At 40.6% G+C, this 25,416-nt stretch overlaps 1 protein-coding gene across 1 annotated transcript in view; it reads right to left on the bottom strand.

Moving 5' to 3' along the window:
• LOC110542847 (transcription initiation factor TFIID subunit 1-like) overlaps window positions 1-18,685 on the bottom strand; it is a 160,331-nt gene extending 141,646 nt beyond the window's left edge. Inside the window, 14 exon segments of the mRNA XM_060375509.1 lie at window positions 3,013-3,117; window positions 3,660-3,833; window positions 4,248-4,421; window positions 4,516-4,623; window positions 4,716-4,843; window positions 5,711-5,887; window positions 9,703-9,910; window positions 10,447-10,665; window positions 11,076-11,294; window positions 12,806-12,984; window positions 13,884-14,003; window positions 17,512-17,625; window positions 17,768-17,882; window positions 18,497-18,685. Coding sequence (XP_060231492.1) covers window positions 3,013-3,117; window positions 3,660-3,833; window positions 4,248-4,421; window positions 4,516-4,623; window positions 4,716-4,843; window positions 5,711-5,887; window positions 9,703-9,910; window positions 10,447-10,665; window positions 11,076-11,294; window positions 12,806-12,984; window positions 13,884-14,003; window positions 17,512-17,625; window positions 17,768-17,882; window positions 18,497-18,685 — 2,229 coding nt within the window.
• Window positions 18,686-25,416: the final 6,731 nt, after the last annotated feature.

The raw sequence follows: 25,416 nt of genomic DNA, 5'->3' as shown, positions 1-25,416 counted from the left end.
ACAGCTTGCATGAGTCAATTCTCTCTTTGCACCATGTAAATCCTGGTATGTCATGGTACTGTATCACAGCAATAGAAATCTTAAGACAGAAACAGGCACCAGGATCATAAGCTATGGCTATGACATACCTGACTGTGTTTTTTGGAGGATTGTAAAAGGAGTTTGGAACATTGGACTGGGAAAGCTCCTGAGCGCTCAGAGTCTAAGCAGCTGTTCTATAGAAACTCTTAAGATAATGCTGAGAACTGTGAAGATGATGGGGACATGGCTTCTCAAGTTTTAGACAGAAATTTACAAATCCTTCAAAGACTATCAGGGCCATTTGTGTGATATTTTAAAGAACCACAAAAGGGAAAGATCCAGCTGCCCTCTGCGTGCACATGTATACATACACACACTATAAAAATAAGCTGGGCATGGTGGTGGTGATACATACCTATAATCCCAGCACCTAGGAAGTATTGGAAAGTGCATCATGAGTTCAAGCCCAGCTTGTGCTCAAAAGACTCCCATCTCTACCACCATCACCACTAACTCCTCTTCCTCCTCCTCTTCTACTTCTGCTTATCCTTCTTCTTCTTATCCACACAATTGCTCTGTGTAGCCTTGGTGTCCTGGACTCACTTTATAGACAAGGTTGGGCTTCAAATCACAGAGATCCACTTGCTCCTGCCTCCCTGAGTGCTAGGCTTACAGGTGTGTTCCACTGTGCCTGGCTAAGACTCTCATCTCACAGGAAAAAAAATAAAAGGCCATCAAGAAGTCTCAGCAGATAACAGCACTGAGACAGCTACCAAACCTAAACCTGAGTTCAAAACTCAAGACCCACATGGAAGAACCACATGATAGACTACTGCAAGTCGTCCTCCAATGTCCATCACTCACAGGCACACACACACACACACACACACTCATACGCACAGTGTAAAAAAAGAAACGAAACTCTAAATGTAGTCAATAAAGGAGATGGGTTGGTTAAAACCCAACAAGAAACCTCAAAGAAAAGTACAGAAACAGGCAAGCCAACAATAATCAGAATCTGCTGAGAGAGGCTAAGGGTGTGACTCTGTAGTAGATCAATTGCTTTGCATACACAAGGCTGCAGGTTTAATCCTCCAGCACTACCTGCCCCCACAAACCTAGAAGGAAATGATTAAAAAAGGAACTTTGCAGCACACATGAGCTAGCAATAGTAACAGTGAAATAAATAAATAAGATGTAAGAATAAAGGAATGCTTTACTAAGGTTGCTGTGGACACTGCCACACACTTAAATCCTATCACACTTGCAATCCTATCACTTGGGAGACTGAGCCAGGAGGATTGCTACAAATTCAAGGTCAGACTTGTCTATATGCCAAGTTCACAGCCGCTTCTAGACTACAGAGTAAGTCCCTGTCTCAAAAAAGAAAGAGATAAAAAGGAAAAGATTAGCATGAGAAATGAAACGGGGGTTAGGGGGAAACTTAGGCAGTTCTGGAGTTAGGCAGTCCCACGTCATTTGTGGACCTCCATAATTCTTTTTCAAAGCTATTACCAAAGGACCCCACTATAACCTTCAGAAGAAAGCACAAAGAGTAGCACTTTACCCAGCCAAGACTCTAACATTCAAGTAGGGCTCAGTATTCCCAACAGCCACAACTAATTATCATCAAAACGTACCACTTGTAACAGTGGTAGACACCAACCCAGGGCGCTCTAACTACTGAGCGACATCAAACATACTAATGCCACACAAAGAATTTAAAACACTCATAACCTACATTAATTTTACACAGACTCCCTGGTGTTATTTCTGCTTTTGTTTTTCTCATTTCTGAGACATGGTCTTGCTCTATAGGCAAGGCTCCATTCAAACTTGTGTCCTCCTGCCTGTGACCTCCTAGTACTGGGATTACAAGCAGGCACCACCCACAGCAGCCCTGGTTATCCAGGAACTCAATCTGTAGACCAGCCAGGCTGGCCTGGAACTCAGAGATGGGCTCACTTTTGCCTCCTGAGTGCTGGAGTTAAAGGAGTGTGCCACCACTGCCACCATCACCACCCTGGCCAGTGTGTACTTCCAAAAGATGTTTTCTAGTAGCCCATAGTTGCAATCTAAGCACTCATAAGGCTGAGGGTTGCCTCAGAGCTTGAGGCCATTCCAGGCTACTGGGTAAATTTGAGGCCAACCTATGCTGTAGAGTAAGATCCTAGCTCTAAAAAGCCACACACAGACACACACACAAACACAGACACACACATACACATTCACACACAAATCCCCCACAAATCAAATATAAGAAAGTCAGTATTCTACATTTAGACTAAAAATATAAAAAATAACACAGAGAATTATTTTCAAGAAAAAACTTTGTCTTCATTTTTAAATTATACTAATCTTTTTCTTTTGCTGGTTTTGTTTTTGAAACAAAGTCTCCTATATACCAGACAACCTTCAAACTTGCTACAGCCATGGATGACCTTGAACCTATGATCCTCCTGCCCTTTATGTCAACTGGATTATACTAATCATTTATTTTTAATTCTTTTTAGATTTTTTAAATGTGTATGGGTGTTTTGCCTTCATCCATGTCTATGAACCACAAGGATGAAGTACCCAAGGAGACTAGAAGAAGGTTCGGATCTCCTAAAACTAGAGTTAAAGATGTTTGTGAGCTGCTGTTAGGTGCTGTGTAATCAAACTCAGTACTCTGGAAGAGAAGCCAGTGTTCTTAACTGCTGAGTCACCTCTCCAGACCCCTCCCCTTTTCTGAGGTAGGGTCTTACTACACAGCCCTGGATAACCAGGAACTCAATAGGTAGACCACACTGGTCTCAAATTCTGCCTCTCAAGGGCTGAGATTAATGGTGTACACCACCACACCCACCATCACTCCCAGTGGATCACACTACCTTATACCTAATACATGAACAGTATTTCAATCAAACAAAATTGACTCTTTTGGGGCAAACTTGTTCCTCATCTGCCAATTTTTTAAGGACAGAATAAAGACAGATAAAAATTCTTCACCTGCAGTAACTGGCCAGGATGAAGAGAGCCCAGGAAAGGAGATGTGTGGCAATAAACAGTTTGTCCATATTTGCAATCTGGGGCTCCAGGATCTTTTCCAGGTTTCTATGAGAAACAAAGAAAACTCATATAGACTCATAGAATAAAGCTGAAAAACATACATGTAGTATTCCATAAGGGTAGCATTTGCTATTAACAAGAGATACCACTCCTTTATCCCAAGACATGTATACAGCAAAATACATGGTCACAGATTATCACCACAAACCTAATTAGTTATATTGATAACAAAATTTTCAGGGCTTGGCAAGATGGCTGCATGGTTTAAGAACACTTGTTGTGAGGGAGGGGGTTACAGCTGGAAAAGAAAGTAAATAACCTGAGATTAATATAAAAAATAAATTAATTAAAAAAGAACACTTGTTCTTACAGACAATTCCGGTTTGGGTCTCAGTACTCACATGTTAGCTTATAACCCTCTACAGTTCAGTTCCAGGGGATCTAGCACACTCTTCTGGCTTTCTAAAGCACCAGGCACATATACATAGTGCACATACATACATTTGTACATAGACATAACATAAATGTGTATTTTTTAAACATACAACAACGAAAAAAAGTAAAAAATCATTTAATTATATTCTCACTCGTTTATAGTAGTTTTTAATCTTGGTTGCCATGCCAACTTGCATCATTAATGGTCCATATTCCTCACTGTATTCTGCAAGAATGAGGTCTCCATCTTTGCCTGTGAGATCCTGAGGTGTGCGCATAAAAAACATCTCTCCACCACCTGAGGCTTGCCTCTCTTGTTCTCTCATCTGTCCAGAATGAAGACAATACAGACTATTTCCCACAGGAAGATACACTACACACATTGTTATCATCCAATCTGAGACAAAACCAAAACATTCTTTGCATGTCATTTTTTTCAATTTCATTAAAGTTGAAAGACTAGTACTCTGAATATCTTTTATCTCACTACTTAAACATTTTCGCCATTTTTCTGTATATTTTCTAAAGATTTTAATAAACCAGTTTTGAAAGCTGCAAAATTTTAGCCATAAGTATAAATATATAAGAATAAGGACATTCTTCTGAATAACCAAAATAAAACTGTATCACCTCTGAGAAAACAAACAATTCCCTAATATAATCTAATATTCAGTATAGTCCCCCAATTTGTACCCCATTTATCTTATAGACCTTTTCTTGTAACCAGGAGTCAATTATACCTTTGCCTTCTTTTTGATGTGCTTCAGCAAAGGCTGGACTGAGTGTGGTCCTGGCTGAGATAATGCCCCAAAGGAGTACTTTTTCAGAGGTGGGCGATGGAATTGCCGGAGTTTCATGGGTCCCATGTGGGTGGGAAAGAAGGGCTGTCGTAATTCTACAGCTGGAATTGAATGCTAAACACGAAACAGAAGAGTTAAAAGCAAATACCTACTCTTTACCAGGCAATATCTACCCATATCCTCCATCAAACAAAGCAGCTATTTGTACCTGGATGATATTCCCTCCAAAAGTGCCTCTAAGACCTTGTTGCTTGGGATAGTAATACTCATCATTAGAGAGATTCCACGGATCTTTCACTTCTGGCTGAGACATGTTCTAATGGCAGATCAAATAAGCATCATCAGACTACCCTTTCCTAATACCTTTCTTTGTTCTTCTAAACACCAAGTCCTTTTCTTTTCACCAACCTGCTGTGGCTCTTCCTTGATGACTCCTGTTTTTCCTAAGAGAATTCGACTCTTCTTCACAGATGGTTCTTTCTTACTCTCCTTGGAAGGGGAATCAGAAGTAGCTTCTTCCTTCTCATCAGGGATCTCTGAGGATATAACAAGAAATGACTTTGCAATTACTATCCCTGAATGCTCATTTTCTTTCCTCCTCTTCCTTGCTATCCTTAAAGGCTCATTTTCTTTCTTTCCTCCTCTTCATTCTCTTCTTCTTCTTCACTTCTCCCCAACTCCCCCCTCCCCACCCCTCTGTGCAATACTAAGGATTGAAACTAAGGCTAGGCAAGGATTCTACAACTGAGTTGTATCTCCAGCCCTCTTGACATCTTTTTCCATTAGTTTTAGAAAGAATCTCACTAGTTGCCAAAGCTGCCCTGGAACACACTCTGTAGCCTTGAACTTAGAGTCTTCTTGCCTTGGCCTCCTAAGTAACTGGGATCCATGCTACCAGGTCCAGCTAAAAGTCACCTTTCCCACTGATATTTTGGAGTTTCTAAGTAGATCTCTTAGTTCACTTCCAGACTACTTTTACTTGGTAATTTGTTTCAGCTAAACTACATGTCTGATGTCTTTTGTTTGTTTGGTTGGTTTCGAGACAGTTCATCTGTGAAGTCCTGGCTGTCCTGGAATTCACTATATAGACCGGGCTGGCCTAGAACTCACAGATGCCCCTGTTTCTGCCTTCTAAGTGCTGGGATTTAATGTGTTCGCAAACACTGACCAGCAATGTCTGAAGATGTTTTCAAAGACACAAATTTCAACATTCCTGTTTGGGTTTTTCATAAACAATACTCAAACACTAAAAACTGGCAGCTATGACTCTGCTTTTTAAAAATCATCATCTAACAGCTACTAGTTTTTGCCTTCTATAACATTTTTATTTCCCCCTTGCCCTTTGACATTAATTTAGTATGATGTCAAAGATAAGAGAACATTGGCTTCTGCCACCAACATACCCAAAATCAAGTTCTCATCATTGGGATCAAGTGTCAAGACAGGAGGCTCCAAAATCCTAGGCATGGCCTGAGCATCCCAAATGATATTGTCCTCCCAACGTCCATATACTAGATCTTCATTATCACTGGGGAAAATGGAGTACCAAGGTTTATCATCATCCAATGTGGCTGCAAAACCTGGCCAAAAGAAGACAAAGCAGTTGACAAACAAAACATTAATGCTCCTTTCAGTCATGATCCTAGCAAACAAAGAAAAATAATTAGTGCAGGTACTCACACAACATTTTAAAAGAATCTACTAGAGATCATGTATATCTCACCAGACAGAAGCCATCACTGACAAAACGTCCATTACAAAATTGTTTGTAATAGTTAAAACTTAAACAGCCTACTTACTAAGGAACTTGCTAAATAATTATGGTGAGTGGCTGGAGAGATGGCTCAGCAGTTAATAGCACTAGCTGCTTTTCCAGAGGACCAAGGTTCAATTCCCAACACCCACATGATAGCTTACATCTGTTACTCTGTTTCCAGGGGATCTGACACCCTCATACAGACATACATACAGGCAAAACTCCAATGAACAAAAATAAAAATAAATAAAGTAACAAAAATTATTGTGATAAAGACTGGTTTTAAACTATATTAGCAAATAAAGCAATTATTCGTAAGTAAGGAAAATTCATTTTTAAGAACAGTATGCACAAAATACAAATATTATACATTCAGGAGACTGAGAAAATGATTATGAGCTTGAGGAGTGACTGGCTACACATCAAGACCTTGTATCAAAAATACTATGTACCTGACATTGGTGTGGTAAGACTCTCCTCTAATCCTACAATTTGGGAAGGGGACACAGAGGGGGGTCATCCAGTGTTTCACATTAAGACTTTATCTCAGAAAGAGAAAAAGAGAGAACTGCAGGTTAGGTGGTTCATGCCTGTAATCCCATCACTCTGGGAAGCAGAGGCAGGTAGATCTCTGTGAGTTAGAGGCCAGCCTGGTCTACAGAGTGAGTTCCCGGACAGCCATGGCTACATAAAGAAACCCTGTCTCAAAAAATCAAATCAATAAAAAATACTAAATATTATGTGGTAGCATTCTGATTTAATCCTAGAACTTGAGAAGCAGAGACAGGGGGAGGGCAGCCAGGGATGCACAGCAAGATTTGTCTTAAGAAACTACACAACCCATAAATAATTTAACTACAAATAAGGAGAAACACCTCTTCACAAAATTTTAAAATATAAGAAATTTTTATAAGATTCCCTGTATTCTGCCCAAAGTTTGGCCATAAGTCTCAACATCTGCTTTGATAGTCTGCAGGGCAGAGCCTTTCAGAGGCCCTCTGTGGGAGGCTCCTGACTTGTTTCTTGTTTTCTTCTTCTAGTATCCATCCTCTTTGCCTTTTGGAGTGGGGATTGAGTATTTTAGCCAGAGTCCTCCCTGTTGATTAGTTTCTTTAGGTGTACAGATTTTAGTAGTAAAAGCTGGAGAGGACAGGAGGTCCACAAGGAGAGCAACAGAACCAAAATAATCTGAGCACAGGGGTCTTTACTGAGACTCATACTCCAACCAAGTACCAGGCATGGAGATAAGCTAGAACCCCTGCACAGATGTAGCCCATGGCAGTTCAGTGTCCAAGTGGGTTACATAGTAATGGGAACAGGGACTGTCTCTGACATGAACTGATTGGCCTGCCCTTTGATAACCTCCCCCTGAGGGGGAAGCAGCCTTACCATGCCACAGAGGAAGACAATGCAGCCACTCCTGATGAGACCTGAAAGACTAGGATCAGAAGGAAGAAAAAGAAACCCTCCCTTACTAGTGGAATTGGGGAGGGGAGTGTGGAGAAGGGGGAAGAAGGAAGGGACTGGGAAGGGAGGAGGAAGAGAACTAGAGGGGGAATACAAAGTAAATAAAGTATAATTAAAAATTTTTAAAGGAAAATTTTAGGTAGGTGGTGGCAGCACACACCTATATTCCCAGCATTTGGGGGGCAGAGACAGTAGATCTCTGTGTTCAAGGCCAACTTTGTCTACAGAGTTTAAAGACAATGAATGATACAGAGAGAAATCCTGTCTCAAAAAACCAAAACAAAATTGTGGCTTTTTTGTTTTGTTTTGTTTTTTTGAGACAGTTTCTCTGTGGAATAGTCCTAGAAAGTGTGGGCATTTTTTTTGAGTTGGCTGTGGTGGTATCTCTGTATAATCCCAGCACTCAAGAGGTAGATAGTGAGTTCCAGGATAGCCTAAGTTATATATTATAAAACTGCTTCATAAAAAAATTCAATGGTTGGGTGGTAGTGTGTGGTCTGAATTGTAAAATGATTCCAGGGTAACTGGAAAAGTGTGGGGAAAATAGAACGATATAAAGAAAAGTGAAGAAACTAAAGCAAACATTGTAAATGTTTCAGAATATTTTTAGTGAGTTTTGTTTACACAGTTTTGTTTTTCATTTTTAGAAATGGAATACCAAATATGTTTCAAATCTTGTTTTCTTTCCATTTTAAATGTTTCCTGGCATTTACTGTGATCATGGTATAATCAAAAGCTAATATAGAAGGATTACTTTCTGTTTAAGGTAAGCCTGGAGTACATGCATGGCGAGTACTAGACCAGCAAGGGATACAGAATGAAATCCTGTCTCAAAGATCCAAAGAATCAAGGTGACCAAAAATAATTTAGAGATTGACAAAGACTTGTTAAAAGTCCTTTTACGTCTGACCGACAGCTCTGACATAGCTAATATAGATATATTTAAAACCGTTTTTCTTCTAAATTTTCATAAATAATAAAAGTTTCCCATGTCACTACCATTTATATATATGACTTTGAATGCTTACATATAAAATTATGTTAAGAGAAAATCAAGAAGACATAGTGCTACACACCTTTCATCCCAGCACTTGGGAGGCAGTGGCAGGCAGATCTCTCTAAGTTTTTGCCCAGTCTATTCTACACATAAAAAGTTCCAGGACAGCCAGGAATACACAGTGAGAAACTATCTCAAAAACAACGAAAAAGGAAGAGAAAAACCACAATATATATGGTGGGATGTGGTGGCTTACATGTGTAATCCCAGCATTTGTGAGGCTGCGATAGAAAGACTCCGGCAAATCTGATGCTAACCTGGGATACAAGATAGGCGAGACCCTGTCTCTAAAAACACTACCACTCAGGAGACAGGATGGATCTCTGAGTTCCAGGTCAGCTTGGTCTATATAGCAACCCTATCAAGAACAAATAAAAACAAAACAACAAAACAGCATTATAACACTGACTCACACCAGGAGTGGCAACAAACTCCCGTAATTGTAGTACTTGGAAGCTTGAATAGGAAAGATGGTGAGGGTAAGGACAGCCTGGGCTACACAGTGAGCTCCAGGTCAGCTTCAGGTACAAACCAAGACCTTGTCTCAACATCAATCAAGTAACTAATCATATACACACAGAAAACAAAACATCAAAAAGTTAATATAACTAATACTCTTTAGACTATCAGAAATTTCCTTCTTGACGCTGTTTTCATTCTGTTAAGCATAATGTGTGTGTGTGTGTATGTGTGTGTTTGTGTACATGCAAGCACCGTTATGGGGGTTGCTGGAGGGTTGGTTTTGTTTGTTTAGTTCATTGGTTGTCTTTTGGGTTCAGGGTTTCTCTGTGTAGCCCTGGCTATCCCAGAACTCACTCTGTAGCCCAGGATGGCCTCAAACTCTCAGAGATCAACCTGCCTCTGTCTCCCTAGTGCTGGGATTAAAGGCTTACACCATCAACTGCCCAGCTAAAAACAGTATTCTTTGTTTTAACCTGGTACAGAAAAAATATAAAATGATAAATTGCCTATATGAACAATTTCCTTTTTTAAATCAAAGATGAGATTTAAAGCATTTCACTATCCCTCAGCAGCCTAAAAGAGAGTAACTAGGATTAGTTATGATGAATGAGATGAAGAACTGTGTGCTAGGTACTGCCAGCACAGAGACACACCTTGCTGAACATTATAAGCCGTAGCATTCCTAGCCATACTGGAAGGAAGCCAGCCTGCCATACTTGCACGCTGAGGTTTTGTTACTTTGTGCTTCACGTCCTCCCCATCCCAGATGATATCATCTTCCCAATGTAGTTGTGTCACCATTAGGAAGTTTTCATCTGCCAGAAGATCAGCACCATTGCTTTCCTCAGGTTTTCTTAATTTCTGTACAAGTAGAAAGAATAATGAATCAACCAGTACTGGTCAAAGTCCACAATGCAGAGCCTAAATGATTCATGAAATATCTCAAGTGGTGCTTTTCCAGGCTTAGTGTCCAATACCTGCATTCCTAACACTTGGAAGACTGAAAGGAGAATTCCACGTTTGAGGTCATTGCAGCATACACAGTGAAACCCTGTTTCAAAAGCCAAGGATTGAGAATGTAGCCCCGAGGTAGAGTGCTTGCACAGCATGTGAAAGACCCTGGACTCAATCTCCAGCAAGGAAAAAAAAAGTGATGTTTTACTTGTGTAAATTACCTGGTACTGAAAAAGTATCTGTCCCCTCTCTAACTCCTACTTTGGAACAGCACCCATTTCAAAAGCATATCCTTAAAATGGGCCTTAGTTATAAGATGATATGTCCTACTATGCAAATCTTCTACTAAAGTTTCTACCCAAGAAGTTCCCAGCTGAGAAGTTTGTAAAAATGATAGAACCTGAAGCACACTGATTCCTCTCTCATATACCAGAGTTGATTACCTTCATCAGGTCGCATTTCATTGGCGATTCACGTTCAGTCTCCTTCATTTTGAAGCCATAGTCAAACCCACTGCCATCTTCAGGGACTCCTAGCATATCATACCACAACCGGGCAGGTCCATAACGCCATTCTGCCACTTTTGGTTTGGTATCCATCATTTTATCAGTGTCTCCAGTTGACTGGGAAAACTTGGACTTCATAGGAGCCATCATTGTGATCTGTAATAGAGTCAAAGATGTAGAGTTAGGGTTCTCTGTATCAAATGACCTAAGGCTACTGAGAATTAACAATTATAAGGTGACTTAGGAGAACCACAAAGATGATTCCTGAACAGGAATTTTAACCTGATGTTAGACTATGAAAAAACAGAGGTACATCATGGCATGCTCTGTCCATGAGTCATAGCTTTGTATTCAGCAATGTATCACCCTTACCCTGCACTGACCTACTGACCAAATATTTTCTGTTACAACAGGGAAGGTTAGACAACTGGATTTAACTCATAATTATTCACTGAAAATTAGCAAAGAAATCTTCAGGCTAAAGTGTTAGTTCCAACTTTGACATAAATTAGAGAGCTTTCTAAATGTCCCCTTGTACACTTTAAACCCATGTATACTTTGCCTACTTCATCATCAGAGAGACATTGCTCTGGGGGGAGAGGTGAAGCATATTCATATTTCCCCAGAGATTTCTGGTTGACTTCTAATTCTCCTGAGCACTCCTTCTGCATCTGCTCTTCCTGTAATAAAAGTTCACGTTGCTTCTTTTTCCTCTTTCTTCGAGCACTCCTCCAAACAGATGGGACATTCTTCCCTGGTCCAAAAAGTCGTAAAAAGCGTAACACCTAGAACAGAGAATATACTATTATGTCAGAGATTCAGTATCTTTAAAACTCTCAAGTGATCTATTAAGTTGCAGGAAAGAAAATGAAGTAATGCTAAGTTCAGACCACAAAAGTGTTATCCCTGAATAGAATAATTTCTTCTTTTTCTTTTTCCTTTTTCTTTTGAGGGGAGGGTGGTACTGGGATTTGAACCTAGGGACTTGCATTCTACCACTGAGCTACATTCCCAATCCTTAGCTTTTTTTATTTTTGTTTTCTGAAACTAGGTCTCACTATGCAACCTTAGCCTGGAACTTTCTATGTAGAACATGCTGGCCTCAGACTCAGATCTACTTGCCTCTACCTGCGTTTAAAGGCATGCACCACCATCCCTGACTAGTCTTCATCTTCTTGAGACTAACCTGCCCAGGTTGCTCTTGAACTCACTCTAAAGCCCAGGAAGCCTTGAACTTATGATCCTTCTGTCTTAGCTCCCTATTTGCTGGGATCAGAGGTCTACACTTCTAGGTTTGATGTGATGGTCTGAAAGAGAATGGTCCTCACAGAGTCATATATTTGAATCTTGTGTTCCCAGTTAGTGAAACTGTTTGGGAAGGATTAAAGGGTATGGCCTTATTGGAGAAGGTATGTCACAGGGGGTGGGCTTTGAGGTTTCAGAAGCCCAGGCCAGACCCAGTCTCAAGCTCTCTCTGCCTGCAGATCCAAACATAAGCTCTCAGCCACTACTTAGATTACACTGTGCTCCTTGCCACAATGTTCACAGATTAACCCTCTGAAACTGGAAGCATCCAATGAAAGCCTTCCTTTATAAGTTGCACTGGTCATTGTGTATCTTCATAGCAAGAGAATAATAACTATGACACTTGGTCTACTTTTTGTTCTAACAGGAAATTTATGTTTTAGCCTTGCATTTGTGTGTTTGTGTGTGTCTTTGTGTGTGAGTGTGTGCAGGTGTACTGTCATAATACATGTGTGCAGGTCAGAGAACAAGTATCTAGATTTGGTTCTCTTGAACGATCTGTGGAATCTGGGGAGACCCTTAGGTATGCATGCAAGTGCCTTTAACCAATGAACCATCTCAGCAGCTGCTAACAGGACAACTTTGTTGTTGTTGCTATTGTTTAAGACAGGGCTCTTTACACAGCCTTGGCTATCCTGGAACTCACTGTGTAGACCAAACTGGCCTACAACTCACAGAGACCCACCTGCCTCTACCTCTCAAGTTGGGATTAAATGAATTCACAATCATGTTTGGTAAGAGGACAGTATTGTTTTCTTTTTGTTTGTTTGTTTGTTAACAGGAAAGTTTTTAAGCAAACATTCTAAGCCCCATTTCCTATGAATACATAACACTTCAAAAAATGACCTAATACAGCATAAAAAGTTCCTACATAAACAATTATCTGCTACTAAGGAAGAATATCATGCACTGTATATTCAGCATTATAACAACAGAACTTGGAATCTGGAAAAAGTCAGTTTTCATTATGGACATTCCCCATGCAAAGTACCTTTCCAGGCCTAAATTCTGGAAAAACTTCTGTAACACTTGGCAACTGCTTGGTGGCATCAAGCTGTATAATCCCAGCCAATGGTAACGTCAGCTTTCCATCCTTAGATTCTGCCTGTGTTGTTTCCTGAGCTCCCATCTCAGATTCTGAGCCAGAGTAGCAACTGAAGTTTACTTTCTCTGAAACCAAAGAGGACAGGACAATGATGGAGGGCAAGATAATGCCTTTTCCATCTTCAGACACTACAAAAGGAAGAGAAACCTCTTTGGCATGAACTGTGAACACATTTCCTCAAATTCAGCCAACAACCCCTTCTAAGATACTATGCACGGCTCTGTGGCAGGGGATATAATCCCAAGCAATCACACTGCTAGTATGCAGGCCAGAAAACTCATCCAACTTGTTATTTCCCGCCATCCCCAACTCACCTTGGAACTGGTAACCCAGGGTTGTGACAAGAGAAAACAAACACTATACTACATTTACTACTTTCCATAAAGAACCAATACCGTGCCCAATACTGTGATCAATACCAAAATTATATTAACATTACCATGCCCAGATTAAAAGCTTTTTTTTCCAAAACACATAATTTCCAAATACAAGTATATAATTCAGTTTCATCAGAAATTCTTAGTTGAACAAAGAATGTCGTAGCTCATACATGTAATCACAGCACTAAGAAGGCAGAAACAGAAGGATTGCTACTATAGGTTTGAAGGCAGTCTCGCCTATTATACAAAATTCCAGTGAGCGGCTTCGTAGAAGGAAAATGTCTTTTAAAAAGAAACTCTTCTTGGGAAACTCTTCTGAATCAAACACTGCAGAAGAACCAGGTATCTAGGTAACTGGTGATGAGCAGTCTAATTTGAAAAGCACTGAATTAAATTATTTTTTCTTGACTGTCTGTTACTGAACTTTTTATAAGGAAAATTTCTATTCAGTGTCAACATTGGACAATATATTTTTTCTATAAGACCCTTCCTTTTCTAACATATTTTTAAAAGCCCCTTAAACCACCAAAAGCCTGGTTTTATGAACAGAAACTCTTTCCTAAAAATAGACCAATTTTACTTACCACCAGTAATACCATCTTGGTCCATCTCTTTCATCGCTGGTCCTAGGAGTGGAGGTGGGGGACCCATCAACTTGCAATCAAAGTCTTCACAATCAGCATCATAGTCATCTTCATCATAATCTGGTAAAACCAAGGTGATCTCCTTAGTATGAAGAATGCCATATAATATACCCTGGAGCTCCCTTCAACTCTCAAGAATTTAAAGCACCACAAAAGTGTTATGTATCCTTTAAGAATACATAAGAGTCGTGTGTGTGTGTGTGTGTGTGTGTGTGTGTGTGTGTGCGCCACTCAGCTTTAATCTCAGCACTAAGGAGGCAGAATCAGGTAGATCTGAGTTTGAGGCTAACCAGGGCCACAAAGTAAGACGCCATCTCAAAAAACAAACATGAAAACAATACAGGAGTGATAGCTTCTGTTTTCAGAAAGATATAGTATAGCCAAATGTTCATCTCCTACATGGGGTATGAGAGCTTCCAGGAACTGTTTGAAATGTTTTACTTATCATACTGGGTTTTGTTTTCCATTATTCAATCTAGTTAAATATTCTTTGCCAGTTTAAAATAAACAAAAATCTAGATTTTTCTTCACAGTTCCCAAGTCCTTGACACACACTTTCTGTCTATCATTGGCAGCTAATCATTCTTTTCAGTCTTTTTAACCATTGACAATATTCAAAACTTGGTCCTGAGTAACATATTTTCTTTTTAAATAATTTAATTCAGTTCTCTGTGCAATGGCAAGAAGGTATGAGAATACATGGGACTGGAGTTACAGACTGTTGTGTGCTGCCAGGTGGTTGCTGGGAATTGAACCGGGTCCATTTGGAAGTGTAACTAGTGCTCTTAACCACTGATCCATCTCTCCAGCCTCCTTGTTTTGTTTTTTCAAGACAAGGTTTCTATGTAGTCCTCACTGTCTTGGAACTTGCTCTGTACATGAGGGTGGCCCTGAATTCAGAGATTCACCTGCCTCTGCCTCCCAACTGCTGTGGATTAAAGGTGAACACTATCACAACTGGGCAAAGGTCTGTTAATATGTTTTATGTATATGGGTGCTTTTCTGCATGTACATCTGCACACCAGAAGAGGGCCTTGGATCCCATTATAGATGGTTGTAAGTTGACATGTGGTTGCTGGAAATCAATCTTAGAACCTCTGGAAGACCTCTTAACTGCTGAGTCATCTCTCCAGAACCCCATATTCTGTATTTAATGTTTTGACACAAAGTCTTCTGTAGCCTAAATATCGGGATTACAGGCATGCACTACCTTGCCTGCCCAAATATCCTTTTGTTTTAAATATTACCTTTTTCAACAATCACTCTTACCAGCCAGTGTGGTGGAGCATGCCTGTAATCTCAACACTTGTGAGTGAGAGGCTGCATGATTAGGTGTTCAAGGCCATCCTTAACTACAAACCAAGTTCAAGGCTGGTCTAAAGTATATGACATAATGACCCAAAGCAGCAACCAAAAACCCCAAAGGGAGCTGGCAGGATGGCTCAGTGGGTAAAAGCACCTACCACTAATCCTAACAACCTGAGTTTGATCCCCAGGGCCCACATGGTAGAAGGAAAGAACTGATTATTTTAAGCTGTGCGTTGGATCATGTGCTTCCACACACAAATAAATGTAATTTTTAAAATAACAAAAAATAGAACCTGGGCTAAATCCACCATTCCCTGATTCCCGCCCTACTAATTTTAATCTAAATAGATCTATTTTGCCCTGACTCACCTTATTTCTATAATTTTACCACAACTTGGTTGCCTAAAGGAAACCTTCCAGTCAGATTATCAAGGCTCCTTTTTTAGGAAGAGTAGGGGAAAGTTACTAGCTGCTTTCCCAATATGTGACCAAAAATTTATATTCCAAAAAATCATTAACAATTTTATGGATTACAGAAGAAAACTGGGTGATTACTACAAATGACAAATTCAAGTGTCAGATAATAAATGTGATATAGAGTTGCAATTAGAACCTTTAGCATTCTGACCCTGAAATCTATTCTTTCCATTCTACTATATTATTTGGCTAGACACTAGTTATGGCATCAAATCTCAAATAATGTATATATTAAAAAGTTACAAAATTTGATTTACCTTTGATTTTTTATATTTAACAGTATGTTTCCCATTTCTTTTTTTTTTTTTTTTTGGAATAAAGGAGGACTTTTATGAGCAGAAAAGACATTTACAAAATTATTGAGGATACAATTGTCACAAGTAATTTTGAAGTGTTTTCCACTTTTTTTTTTACCTTTTATTAATTACATTTTATTCACTTTGTATCTCCCCATAAACTCCCACCTCCCCCCCCCTTTTTTTTTAATAAAACAAAATAACAAAAAGCCTACTGAGGCCTGATATTCTTATGTCTATAAACCAAACACATGAGAGGTAAAAGTAAATAGATCTGTTAATCCCAGGCCAGTCTGGTCTACATAGTAAGTTCTAGGACTGCCAGCTACACAATGAGACTCTTCCTTTTTAAAACAAAAGACACCACTGGCTAATTCATTTCTCCATTACATTTTAACTTTTTTGTTTTTGTTTGTTTGTTTGAGACAGAGTTTCACTATGTAGCTCTGACTAACCTGGAACTCATTCAGACCACCAGACTGGTCTGAAACTTGTTAGATCCACCTGCCTCTGCCTCTAGAGTACTGGTTAGAGTCACCTTCCCCATTACTTTCTTATTTCTTATTTTCTCAAATCTCTAGACAAATCATATCTTTACACCAAATGTCTGGTTACTATTTCTTTAAACCCAAGACAAAGGACACAGGAGCAGGAGGACCAACCCTTCAAGTAATTCTCAGCATTATAGGAGGCTTGAAGACAGCTTGTGACACATGAGACCCTATGCCAAAACAAAACAAAAAGAAATGCTGGGTGATCTCCACTAAACAAATTTTTCCTTTCAAACATATGCTCAATAGCAGGCCATAGTGGCACATGACTTTGACCCCAGCACTCAGGAAGACAGGTAGAGCTCTGTAACTTCAAGTCCAGCCTGATCTACAGAGCTAGTTCCAGGATAGCCAGTACTATACAGGGAAACCCTGTCTTGAAAACAAACAAACAGAATTAGTAGCACAATGATTTGAGCCAAAATATATTTGCTTGCTGACATGAGATTGTAAACTCAATCTTTCTCAATCTATAACCTCTTTAATGGAAAAGATTGGGGTTGTTCTAACCTCTAACTTTGAAGAGAATCTAAGAATACTATCTCAAACCTACAGGCACTTAAATATATCACATGACAAGAAATCATCATTACCGTTGTCATTAATCATCAATTTGAGGCTGAACATTACAAAAATGAAAGCCTGCATTTGGTGAAAGAGGATACCTACAACTTGGAACTGAACTGACAATGGAAATAGCAAGCAGAGCAAATGTATGGGCAGTCAAGAACAATGGCAGAAATCAAGTATAGAAGTCAGAACCCAAAACAGACTTATACAGGAGGAAAATGCACTAGCCCACAATTTTACAACATTAAAGAATGCTGGGTATCTTTAATCCCAGCCCTTGGGAAACAGGCAGGAGGATCTCTGCCAGCTTGAGACCATATGGCATACACAGTGAGTTCCAGAACAAGCAGAGCTATGTTGAGAGACCTTGGCAAAGGGGTTGCAAGCTCCCCATTGTCTGCTGATATCTTCGGCTTTCATCTTCTGCCACCTCGCTGATGTCTGAATAGTCCACAGCATCTTCTCTACTCCTAATCCAGCCTATGGATTACAAAAAAAAAGGAGATAACTCAAGAAAAAGCAATAATTATCACTTTTTAGCTAATCCCCACTTAAAAGTAAGTGGATAATAGCTAGCCTCCTCCCCTGACCCACACAATATTCCCCATGGTCCACACTTCACCTTCATCATTTATCAAGGCACCATCAGTCCCAGCCAATTCTTCATTCGCCGTGAGTTCAGTGATCAGGCTGCCCAGACCTAAAGTCCCCAAGCCTGCAAGATGTTTCTTGCACTCCTGGAAAAGGGACAACACAAGACTTGAAAGTAACAACTAAACCTGAAGGTCCTACACAAGGTCTATTTCCCTTGCTCATAATAAAGTCACTAATCCATTTAAGAAATTATTCCACAATGTGCTCAAAGGAACACTACATTAAAAAACTGTATAGGAAACCCACTAAACTCCATATAAATCAGATCCAAAAAACACAGGTTTCATCCATAGCCCTGGCTTTTTTCAGCCACTCCACATCAGCAAAAGGCAGAAAAGCAAGAGTTCCCAAAGTCGTCAAGTAGGATCTTACCCAGTAGCGGTTCTGAGAACTCTACGAGGTTTAAATCTTAGTTTTCCAACCAGGCAAGTAGAATGTTACGTTCAAACAAACCCTCAGCATAAACGACCGTTTTCCTGTTTTCCTTAACCGTTTTCCTCTTTTCTCCCCGTTCTTCCTCAGAGTTGAGCCCGCCTCTCTCTCCAATAGTCCCCAAACCCAAGAGAAGGCTGAACCCCTGCACCCAGAACGGGCTGAAACGCCCTCTACTACTACAGTTTCGCAAACAGCCTGGACTCTTCCACCCGACGTCGCCAGCGCCGCTGCCCTCCGCCTCAGGCCCACGCCCGCGTCTCACATCATCCAGGACGCTTTCGCCCTCCAGCTGCCCTGCTCCGTTGATGTTGCCGAACAGGAAGCCGGTTAAAGAAAACGGGCCTCCTCCGGCGGAGTCCTCATCGCTGTCCGTGTCTGACATGGCGGCAGGTATGGCGGCAGGTGTGCCGCCACGCTTCCGGGAACGCCGCAAAGCCCAGCCGGGCTCCATGGGTCAAAAACAAATGTATCAGTCACAGGAAAGTGACTTGGCCAGCTCCGTGACCTACAGATCCTCCCTAAAGCCGAAAATGACAAAAAAAAAACGGTGAGAGCGGACTGTCCTTAGAGATCACCGATCAGTGACTAAGGAGCGCCACTTCACTGTTTGTAAAATGGCACAAACCCTTCAGGTTGCTATGGTAACAGTGGCGGATTTTCCTCCAATAGGAAAGAAGTTCTGGCGCTGCATGACCTTTGCCCTCAGGTCAAAGGTTAGGATTCCTACCGGATTTTCCGGTTTGTACCATTTCTCCAAAAGAACTTTGCTTTGAATTGTGCTAGAAATAGGATTACTACTTACTTATCCTGAATTTACATTTTTCCATAATAAAATGAGAAACTTAGTAAAGCAAGCAGCCAAAACTTAGACATTGACAATTGTTAACAACTTCTTTATACCTTGTTTTGTGTTTGAGCACTAGTGGACAAGGCCCTAGGTTTGGTTCTCAGCGCCAACATAGATGAGAGATATTGGTTCTCAGCGCCAACATAGATAGATGAGAGATATTCTAAAAGCTGGAGAGAGGAGAGAGAGGAGAGAGAGGAGAGAGAGAGAGAGAGAGAGAGAGAGAGAGAGAGAGAGAGAGAGAGAGAGAGAGAGAGAGAGAGACAGGGGCATGGAGGGAGAAAGTAAGTATGAGGATCTGGGGTTACAGCTCACTGGCAGAGGGCTTGCCTGTACACAGGAGTTCTAAGACTTAGGTTCAATTCCCAGTATTTTTTTAATTACTTGATTTTGCCTGGTATAGGAAGCTGAGGTAGGCATGCCTGTGAATTCAAGACCAGCCTGGTATACATAATAAGTTCCAGGCTACTCAAGGAGACCCTGTCTAAAAGAAAAATAAATACATATTTGAATAGACACCTTGAAACAGCGAAATGCGTCAGTGGGTAAAGCACCTGCCTCCAGTCCAACCTGAATTCCATCTTGAGGGACTGTGGCACCTTCTAACATGAAAAGTAGGCATATTTTATGTTTTAGCTCGCCATGGTGGCACATAAAGAATCACTGGAATTGGAACATGCACTTTGTTTCCACACCTGGGACTTTATTCAAGTCTCCTAGTTTGCTTTTTTGAGCAGTTTTTTTCGTGTTTCCTTGTTCTTGTTCTGTGTCTTTGTTTTGAGATGAAATCCTAGGCCTGACCTTGAGTTTTCATTCTCTTGTCTCAGCTTCCCAATTTACCAAGTAACAGGTCTTTGCCACCAAGTTCAGCCCCAAAATTACATTTAATCACCTCCTTTTAGTATATTCACAGAGAAGGGTTCTTCCTTTTTAAGATTATTTTTTTTAATTAGGTATATATGTCTCTGTATTGGTTTATGTGACTGGAGTACAGTTGTCTGTGGAGGCCAGAGATGTTGACTGTCCCTGGAGTTGGAGTTATAGGCAGTTGTGAGCTACTTGATTGTGATTACTGAGAACTGAATTCAGGTCTTCAGAAAAAGCAGCAAATTCTCACTCTTTATTTGTTTATTGTTTTAAAGATAAAAAAAATTAAATTTGTTTATTTATTTATTATTTATACAGCATTCTGCCTGCATGTATCTCAGCAGGCCAGAAGAGGACACCAGATCTCATTATAGATGGTTATGAGGCACCATGTGGTTGCTGGGGATTGAACTCAGGACCTTTAGGAAGAAGAGGCAGCATTCTTAACCTGTGAACCACCTCTCCAGGCCAGCTCTCTTTTCATTCTGTGTGCATTGGTGTAAGGGTGTCATATTCCCAGGAACTGGAGTCCCAAACAGTTGTGAGCTGCAATGGCAGTGCTGAGAATTGAACCCTGTGTCAATAATAATAATAATAATAATAATAATAATAGTAATAATAATAATAATAATGACTATTATAGATTGAAACTCATACTGCCTCAGTGAGGCAGAGGCAGGTGGATCTCTGTGAATTCAAGTCCAGCCTGGTCTACAAGGCAAGTCCAGGACAAGCAAGGATACACAGGGAAACCCTGCCGCAACAACAACATATATGGAAACTCACACTGTGCCTCTTCATAGCATACTTGTTTAAATTTACTTATTTTTATTTAATGCATATGAATATATTGCCTCTATGTATGTATGTATACTGTGTTTGTGCATGGTGACTTCAGAAGTCAGAAGACATTTGATTACCTGTAACTGGAGTTACAGATGCAAGTATTTAGGCACCTCCTTTTTGGTTGCCTCGCAAATTATGATGTCATCATGTGTCTCCTGCCAGGTGGCCTGGTTACCTTGCTCCTTAAAAGGATCAACCCACTACTTCGTCTCTCTCTCGGCCCCTCTTGCTCTCTCTTGCCCTCTTGGTCTCTCTTGCCAACTTACCCTCTCCCCTCTCTCTGTCAGGGCACCCCCTCTCTTCCCCTATAATGTCTCTCTCTCTCTCCTTCTCTCTCTCTTCATCTCCATCTAATAAACCTCTTTCATTTAAGATCCGTTGTGCCCCTCATCGTCATTATTTAATTTGTCCCAATATTGGTGCTGAAACTCAAGAAGGATCCTGGTTTTTCCAGGATACCTTTTGGACTCCTATTGGACTATGGATAGCTGCAACAGATTTTTTTTCTGCCCTATCTACCCCTAGCCATCTGTTCCTCTGTCTGCAGTGTGGCGGCCCACAGCGGCTACCTGCCGCCACTTGGTTTTGTTCCCTACCAGTGCGCTGAGCCCCGGGGACTCACGTGGCACGAAAATAGGCTTCAGACAGACATAGCCTGCTTCTAGGTAAGCAATTACTGGGGACCCTATGCACACACAAATGGCTTTAGATTGTACCGCTGCCTCTAGCTCCATGGGCAAGATTTTAAATTTCCCGAAGAACGCCCGCCTCCATGTTGGTTTTGGGAAAAGGAGGGTGGAACTATGGCTTCACTCCCATCTCCACATGGTTTCACAGCCATCTTAACTTAGGGCAATTCTACCCCTATCCTTTCCTGCGAATGAGATTCCCTCTGCTAGAATTTGGCCTTACTGCTGATAAAGCCCTGGCACCAAGCACTGAAGTTCTCTAGCTTAGCTGGGCTAAGCCCATGCCCTGCCATGCTATTTGGTTGACAAACCACTAGCTGCATGGTCCATTTCCATTTCCCCTTTCTCATTCACAGCAATGGCTTCCTCTTAGGGAAACCTCTGACTTCTACACCTATATTTTAAAATGTTTTAAATTCTTATCTAACGATTTATATCATTTTCTCATTGGGTTTACATTTATAAGACTTCCTTAATCATAACTAACTGTTTATTTTATCTCATTTTAGACTAGGACAAGAACAAGCCTCACTTTAAATTGGTATGGATTTTTATAAAAATTTCAAAGTTATGTCTATTTAAGTTAAGGTAATTTAAAATGTTCATCTAACTGCCTATGCCTTTATCAGTTCCTAAATTAATAAATACTGTTCCTCCTGCTGTGAAATGCCTATGATCGAGATGCACCACTGGGCTTTTTGGCTAATAAGTTTGCTATAATAAATTCAAATATAATTTTAAAATTGCTTTATACTGTTCTACTATATTGTTGGTTTTAAAACTCTTAACTCCGGTTACTTCATACATGTTTTTACCAATATTTTAAATTAAGATTATTAATTGTAGAGACAGTTATTTATTTATGTTAAAACTTGGTCATTGTGCAATATCTTTACTATCAAAAGGTTAAAATATGCTTGGCCCTGTTTTCTAAAAAATGGTATTATTATTAACCTATAGTATAGCCTTAGACTTTTATAAGCTATGAACTTTTTATATATTTAATCATATAAAAAACTGTTATGTTCTCATGTTAATGGATTATATTTATGACTTTTAAGGTTCCAACTTAATAAGGACAAAACCTAAAGTCCTAATATTTAATGGTTAATGATTGCAATTTAATAGTCATCTCATAGATGTCCAACTATATATTTATAGTCCTACATATGCAAACATGGTCTCACTGCCATCTTTAATAAATAGCTGAGGATGGTCCTTGAGTCACCATACAGGAGTTGGTAAAAAAAAAATAAGTAAAGAACCTTCCCATCAGGCTCATCTTCAACAAAAACTATGCTCTAGACCTTGGCTGCTGCTCTGAGGCTGTTGGCATTTCCGCACAAAAAAAAAAAAAAAAAAAAAAAAACAGGTCTGCAATGCCCCATCCTGCCAGGGTATAGCCAAAAGTCACTTCTGCTGCCCCGGCCAGCGGAGCTTAAGTTATTCGGGGGATAGAAGAGAATCCGATCCTGTGAAAAGATGGACGAGAGAAAAGAATGAGTCCAAGCAAACAGGTGCTTGTCAAGGACTAACTTTATGGAGCAAAATCAGCTTTTATAAAGGGTTCAGGATGAGGAAGTAGGGTGGGTGAAAAAGTTAGTCTGATGGGGAAAGGATAGGAGCTCCACAAGGACCAAATATATCTGGGCACAGGGTCTTTTCTGAGACTGACATTCAACCAAGGACCATGTATGGATATAACCTAGAACCTCCACTCAGATGTAGCCTGTGGTAGCTCAGTAACCAATTGGTTTCCCAAAGTGAGGGGAACAAGGACTATTTCTAACAGGAACTCAATGACTGGCTCTTTGGTCTCCCCACCCCCGAAGGGAAGAGCAGTCCTGTTAGGCCACAGAGGAGGGCTTTGCAGCCAGTCCTGAAGATACCTGATAAAACAGGATCAGATGAATGGGGAGGAGGTCCCCCCTATCAGTGGACTTGGAAAGGGGCATGGTGGAGATGAGGGAGGGAGGGAGGGACTGGGAGGGAATGAGGGATCGGGACACGGCTGGGATACAGAGTTAATAAAATGTAACTGATAAAAAAATAAAAAAAGAAAAAAAAAGAAAAATTACAGATTCTTCTCGGCCAGGGGCCTGAAACATCTTGTGATAAGCCACTGTTCTGTGAGCACAACTCTGCTGCTGCCAAGCAGTATGTTTACTGCAGGTAAGGGAACGGGCAAGTTGAGGCAAGTTGGTGAGTTCCTACAGGTGGTCCCTGAAGTTGGTGAGTTCCCACAGGTGGTCCCTGACATTCTGCCAGGTAACTCTTTCAAATGCAGCCAAAAGAGACATTGGTCCCACAGCTGGCTCAACAAGCCATGGCTGCCTGCCAACAAACTGACCTCTGGAAGTCAAAATGCTCCCATGCAGGTTTGTCATCTGTGCCCAGCCATGGAGGCTCAACCAGCACAACAGCCATAGATACTTACAGCCTTCCAACAACTTGGCCTGGCAGAGGAAATATGGCTCCTTGATTTGCAACCTCCACCACAGTCGCCCAGCCCAGGGTAACATTGCATGTCTGTTTTGGCCTCACACTGGGGTCCCACAGACATGCTGCCAACTTCTGTGTTGAGAGACTTAAGATGCCTTCTCAGTTCTCTTTATATGCAGGAAACCAGGACTTAAGCCTAAGTCCTAGAGTTGCTCTTGTCAGGCCTAGATACAATATGCTTTGCTGCCAGACTCAAGAAATAGGCCTAAATAAAACCTTTTACCATCCCTTTATTTAGCTAAAGGACAGTAAATGTTCATAGCAGTCTCACCTATGTCCAGTGGTAAATAACTAGACACAAAGGTCCGCCTCAAAAACAAAAATGTTGTTTGAGGGTCTAAAAAAGTGTCTTAAGATTAGTAATCACAAGTTATACGTGTTTGAGAGTCTAAGAAAGCGTCTTAGTGACTTAAGGTTGATAAATGCAAGTTACACATGTTTGAGGGTCTAAAAAATGTCTTAAGGTTGGTAGATGCAAATTACAAAGGTTGCAAGGTCTACGTTAATTTAAGGTATCCTAAATAGGTAAAAGGCTTAATATTTCCTCATGTTGCTATGCTACTGTTATATTGACTGTCCAGAGCTTTGACCTTTATCAATAGAGCTCTGATTTATTAATGTAACTCTAATACAAAAACATTCCACTATACCACCCACTATTATGGTTCTAAGCTCAAGATTTTAAATGTCCATAATGTGTAATTATACTAAGGTTAAGATCAAGTGAGCTTTTGTCCCTTCTACCTTACGAAAGGCTTATGTCTTTTCAGAGCTCACCTTAAAGAATGCTTATGCTGTTAACACAAATGTGTATGTCTACTGCCTTTTCAACAATGTATATTTCAGTGCAGATTACAATTGTGATGCTAACATGTCTGAAGTTCTATCTTCTTTGTAAACCTTAAAAGTAATTCTTGTAAGCTGCAGGGAATCTACATGAATCCACCTCTCAGGTCAGTTGGGCTCCAGATAAGCACTGTACCTATTGACTGTCTCAGAGGGTGGGATTCCTCCCCTTTTCCTTGGTTTTGGGACTTCCCCTTACTGGCTACCAGATTACTATCTGCTGCATGCAACACTGGTTGGATTGGTGAGCTCTCATTGGCCAGCCCCTGGATTGGTGAGTTCACCTCATTTATCAGCATAAATGCCTCTCTTGGTAGGGGAAGCTTGACTGCTGAGCTCCAGCAACTTCCTACAATCTTTTGATAGGGAGAGAGCCCCCCCGACTCAGCCACAGTCTTCACTGGCTACGGTTGACCCTTTCTGCGGACCTCCATGTAGGACTTGCTCTTTCCCTTGGGAGAGATTTTTTTCCCCTCTACTAAGGGAGAACTCAGGCAGCTGTGCCCTTGGTCTCTGGCCAATCCTGACGAGTTATTGGATCAGGTAGTATACCATATCTATTGGGTCATACCTTGCTCTTGGGAC

This window comes from Meriones unguiculatus, chromosome X (assembly GCF_030254825.1).
Source record: "Meriones unguiculatus strain TT.TT164.6M chromosome X, Bangor_MerUng_6.1, whole genome shotgun sequence".
NCBI classification, from domain to species: Eukaryota; Metazoa; Chordata; class Mammalia; order Rodentia; family Muridae; genus Meriones; species Meriones unguiculatus.
This window is presented reverse-complemented; position numbering and strand designations above follow the sequence as displayed.